This window comes from Ranitomeya imitator, chromosome 2 (genome assembly GCF_032444005.1).
Source record: "Ranitomeya imitator isolate aRanImi1 chromosome 2, aRanImi1.pri, whole genome shotgun sequence".
Classification (NCBI taxonomy): Eukaryota; Metazoa; Chordata; class Amphibia; order Anura; family Dendrobatidae; genus Ranitomeya; species Ranitomeya imitator.
In genome coordinates, this window is record NC_091283.1 from 720885758 (window position 1) to 720891357 (window position 5600).

The 5600-nt window shown below is 37.8% G+C and overlaps 1 protein-coding gene across 1 annotated transcript; it reads right to left on the reverse strand.

Annotated features, from left to right (window-relative positions):
* Positions 1-651: 651 nt before the first annotated feature.
* On the reverse strand, positions 652-5309 carry LOC138667724 (protein SON-like). The gene is made up of 2 exons (XM_069755829.1): positions 5212-5309; positions 652-1322 (listed from the first exon to the last, which is right to left on the reverse strand). Exon 2 carries the CDS (start codon positions 1299-1301, stop codon positions 708-710), a length of 594 nt encoding a protein of 197 aa, XP_069611930.1. The 5' UTR covers positions 1302-1322; positions 5212-5309; the 3' UTR covers positions 652-707.
* Positions 5310-5600: the final 291 nt, after the last annotated feature.

Consider the following 5600-nt stretch of genomic DNA (forward strand, 5'->3'; position numbering starts at 1 on the left):
GGTTCCAGCCATTTCACTCATATGCAATTTTCATGCTTATGGTAATATGACAACGAGCTTCTCTTCCTGCTTCTTTCAGTTTTCTACTGGACATTGAGAGAATTAGGAAGAGCAGCTAGTTGGCATGTGACAGCAAGTTAGGGCAGCACAGTTGCTCAGTGATTAGCACTGCAGCCTTGTAGCGCTGGGGTCTTGGGTTCAAATCCCACCAAGGACAACATCTGCAAGGAGTTTGCATGTTCTCCCCGTGTTTGTGTGAATTTAATTCAGGTTCTCCAGTTTCCTCCCACACTCTTAAGACATATTGATAGGGAATATATATTGTGAGCCCCATTGGGGACAGCGATGTCTGTAAAGCACTGCTGAATAAGATAGCACTATATAACCAAAGCATAATAAATAAATAAATAAATAAAGTGTGCAAATCGCCTATATGCTTGGGGAGGAGGAGCCAAATGGAATTCTTGCCCTGGGTGCCAGAAAACCTACATACACCTCTGGATCCTCTACACACAGGACGCCCATCTGGACAATAAATAACTTGACTTTTTTTTTTAACAAAAGCCGGAACATTTTTTATATTTTTAGACAATCTGATTAGTTGTTGGTTTGATACCTTTTTTGGCCCAAAAACAAATAAATAAATGCAGATTTGCTCTCATAAATTTTATTATTATCTTAATCATAACAGAATGTTTTACAATTTTTCAACTGCTTTGATGCATTTGCATTGTTGTTTTAAATATATCATTTGCCATGGTCATGACCTTGTTGGCCTCCATGAGCCCTTGAGCCACTATCATGACCTCCATGACCCTTTGAATCATTATCTTGACCTCCATGACCTTTGGAGCCATCACCATGGCCTCCATGAGCTTGTGACGCTTCACCATGGCCTCCATGAGCTTGTGAGCCATCACCATGGCCTCCATGAGCTTGGGAGCCATCACCATGGCCTCCATGAGCTTTTGAGCCATCACCATAACCTCCATGAGTTTTTGAGCCATCACCATGGCCTCCATGACCTTTTGAGCCATCATCATGACTTGCATGGCTTTTTGATCCATCGTGATGTTCTCCTTGACTTTTTGAGGCACCATCATGTCCTCCGTGACCTTTTGAGCCATCATCCTGTCCTCCATGACTTTTTGAGCTATCACCATGACCTCCGTGATTTTTTGAACTTCCATCGTGTCCTCCATGACTTGCTGAACCACTATCATGTCCTCCATGACTGTCTGAGCCTTTACCTTGACCTCCATGACTACTTTGACTCTTATGTCCATCATCCTGGCCTCCATGACTGTGTTGCAGAGAGGAATCTGTACAACAACAAAATAAATATTTTATTGTAAATATTATTTACCTTTAAAGAGTTAAGAAAAGCATTATGAGAATAAGCTGCAAATTGCAAAAAAAGTCATCATTCTAGACTGCATATATTTTAAACAGTACATATAATAAAATTGTTCACTATGTCAGTCTGTATTAGAATGCAAACCTGAATTCAGTACTCTGTGGTTTGTTGCTGTAAATGGTCAAAATGCAGTGAATATAAAAAAAATCTACACACCTCTGTTAAAATGTCAGGATGCTATGTAAAAAAAGCAAATGAAATAGAATAATTTCAAAACTTTTTCCACCTTTTAATGTCCTATAATATGTACAACTGCTTTGAGAAACCAACTGAAATCATTTTGATGGAAAAAATAAAAGTAATAAAACTAAAGTAATATGGTTGCATAAGTGAAAACACCCTTTTATATTTGGTGATGTGTTTGTGTTCACATTTACCCTATCACATTTAATTTCATGTTAAATAGTGGTCACTGGTCAGTTCACAGGTTTAATCATTTAGAGTGATTCTGATGAACCCCATCACACGTTTATTCACTCTAGTAAGATTTTAATGACATTTTCTTAGTTACATTTTACAGCAAACACATGGTTCAAACAGCTTACAACACAGCAAAGGGATCTCACTGTTGAAAATTAAAACTAAGGAGAAGGGTACAAAAAAATTTCCACGGCACTAGCTATACCATAGAACACTTTGAAAATGGCCATTATCTTAATTTTGGACTTTATGAAAGAAGCAGCTGAAACCCAATGTAGTCAAAACAGGACAGGGTGCCTGCACTGTGAATCGTCAGATTGTATATCCTTATATATTGTTTGAAAAAAGGTAGGGGAAGGAGAAATGAGGAGCAAATTGAGAAAAAAAGTAGAGGCAGACAATACTGGCATATCATGCTAAAGATATTGCGTGATATAGCTTATCCCAAAACTGAATACATAGCTCAGAAGTTCAGTACTGCTATATAATCTTCTTTACGAAGCTACTGTACTCTGAACATTTATAGATAAAGATAGAGAAACAAACAGCAATCCCTCTGTTTAAGTATACTATTAACCCCTTAATGACAGCCGGTACCACTTTTAACGGCAGCAGTTAAGGGTACTTATTCCTCAGCACCACTTTTTAACGGCACTGATAAATAAGGTTATAGCGATCCCCAGCTTTGGAAAATCTCTGGGGTCTCAGCTTCAGGGGGTAGTTGATACCCCGGAGAACATGATTCGGGTCAGTTTTTACCGAACCCAGTGTTGTGATCACCATTATTCACAAAATAACGGCGACTACAAAAAGTCTGATTTCCTATTTATTTTTTTCTCCTCTGATATGATCTAGCACATCAGAGGAGAGAGAAATGGGGTCCCCCTAGCCCCCCAGTACCTTTGGTGTCCCCCGGTCACTCCGGCTGTGCCCCCCGGCCCTCAGCTTCTTCTTCTAGGAAGAAAATGGCGGGCGCATGCACAGTGCACCTGCCGAGATCTGATGGCCGGCACCCAGAAACAATTTAAGATTTCTCCTATTGGTTAATTTTGATCTCTGGGATAGACCCTATCACAGTGATCAAAATGAAAAAAAATAGTAAATCAAACCCTCCTTTATCAACCCCTTAGTTAAGTAAAAATAATAACATTAAAAAATATACACTTTTTTCCATTTTTCCATTAGGGTTAGGGTTATGATTGGGGTTATAGCTAGGGTTAGGGTTTGGGCTAAGGTTAGGGTTAGAGCTAGGGTTAGGGTTGGGCTAGGGTTAGTGCTGGGGTTTAGGGTTAGAGCTAAGGTTTGGGTTGGGGCTAGGGTTGGAGTTAAGGTTGTGTTGGGGATAGGATTGTGTTTGGTTAGGGTTGTGGTGTTGGGGTTTGGATGATGTTGGGGTTAGGGTTGTAGATAGTGTTATGGTTATGGTTGGGATTAGGGTTAGGGGTATGTTGGGGTTAGGGTGGGGTAAGGGGTGTGTTAGGGTTTGAGTTAAAATTGCAGGGTTTCCACTGTTTAGGTACATCAAAACTCAACATGGTGCCCACCATTGATTCCAGACAATTTTTCGTTAAAAAAGTAAAATCATGCTCCCTCCCTTATGAGCCCTGTCATGCACATGAAACAGTGGCTTTCCCTCACATACGGGGTATTTGCGTACTCAGGAGAAATTGCACAACAAATTTTGAGGTCTATTTTCTCCTGATACCCTTGTGAAAATAAAAAAGTTTAGTTCCAAAAGTAAATTTTTTGTGAAAAAAGTAAAATGTTCATTTTTACCTTCCACATTGCTTTAGATCTCGTGAAGGATCTAAAGGGTTAATAAAGTTTTTGAATGTGGTTTTGCACACCTTGAGTTGTGCAGTTTTTATAGTGATGTAACTTTTGGGTAATTTCTGTTATATTGACCACCCAAACTCACTTCAAATGTGAGGTGGTCCCTAAAAAAAGGGTTTTGTAAATTTTGTTGGAAAAATGAGAAATCGCTGGTCAGCTTTTAACCCTTATAACATCCTAACAAAAAATTGTGAAGATGTGAACTTGACACGTGGTAAATGTTATTTATCCATTTTGTGCAATATGACTCTTTGATTTAAGGTCACACAAATTAAAAGTTTGAAAATTGCTAAACTTTCTACATTTTTTCCAAATTTCCGTTTTTTTTCATAAATAAACGCAAGTCATATAGAAGAAATTTTACAACTAACATGAGGTACCATATGTCACTAAAAACAGTCTCAGAATCAGTGAGATCCGGAACGGAAAATTAGACATAGAGCCGACAAAGAGGAAAACTGGTGAAAAACACAGGATACCCATCTTGCGCTACCAGAAATAGTGTTATTCACCATATACACGCATGAAAGCTAATACTGTATAAGCACTGGAAATAACAGGTACACTGCAAACACATTTAATTGGATATGTTACGTAATTATGAGATTGAGTTCTGTATCAGAACAGAACTCTAAGCTGTATAAGAAAACTGGGCTGTTCAAACAAGCATATTTCATGGCCTGTACGCAGACTGCAATACTTGGACTATGAGTTTCCTGACCTGAACTTACAGACTCATAAACACATATGAGGATGTAAGTTTGGATTGGAAGACCCGCAGTCAGTCCGGGCATTGCACTCTATATACGGACTGTTAGTAATGCAAGCTTAAACTTAGTCTTACAAGACAAAGTGGAAAAATAAATTGTTAAATGACAATGTAGCATATTATTACCAATTAAAATTCATTACATTAGATTACCTAAGCATTGTAAATACACTGTAATTAACTCTGTTATATTTTATTTCTATTGCAGTGTCACTGTGGGCAAATTACAGCTCCACAACAGATTACAGCTAATCGCTCGAGTTCTAGCAGTAGCTCAACCTATGATTTAGCTTTGACAAAAGATCCATACATGTAAAATAGCGCAAACTAGCCAAACCAGGACCCATCTACAGAAATCACTGTTTTGGGATTTTTTGCCTCCCAAAAGCACATTTTAGATACTGGTTTGCTGAATGAGAAGCCTTAACATATCTCAGTTAAGCAACAAATATCATTTCTTTACACTGATGTGAGACAAAATCCTAGGTACAGTACTGTCTATAAATAGGTCTCTTGTTTTTCTTTTCTGAGCGGGTTTGTGTATGTTTTCCCTTTAGCTCATTACCTTGGAAATGCCTTTAAATATATATATATATATATATATATATTGAATATTTTATGTATATGTTAAATATTTTTGATGTTGAACAGCAACTAATCCCATAACCGTCCAAAAAACAACAAACAGATTACGTAAACGCAAAGATTTTAAGATGTAAACATAAAGGGAGAAAAAGTACTGTTACCTCAAAAGTTACAACCATTTACTTACAATGTTGGTCTTTGGACTGGCTGTGTTTCTGTTGTCCGCCTCCCTTAACTCCAGACATGGTTTTGAATTATGTCAATAGCGATAGATTTGGAAGTAGAAGGAATGGAAGATGTTGCATTCTGTACCTGGCTTGAGGCTTTTATACTCGATCTGACTCCATTATTTAGTGAGTAATCTGTATGATTAGGTGTGAGTCCACTGTCTGACCAGTGATATTCTCTGTAACTAGGAATGGCTCAGTCCCTTTAATCTGGTAATGATGCCTCTTAAATGTTGTTTGATCTTTTATTTGCCTTTATGACTGAAAGAAAATTATTTTTCCTTGCAAGATGATCACACAAAGCAAAGGGATAATATGTCATAAAAATAGATGTTATAATACCTGAACA

Bases quoted from the DNA above. Each gene is read 5' to 3' on its own strand.
- LOC138667724 (XM_069755829.1), bottom strand. From the start codon at position 1,301: ATGGAGGCCAGGATGATGGACATAAGAGTCAAAGTAGTCATGGAGGTC.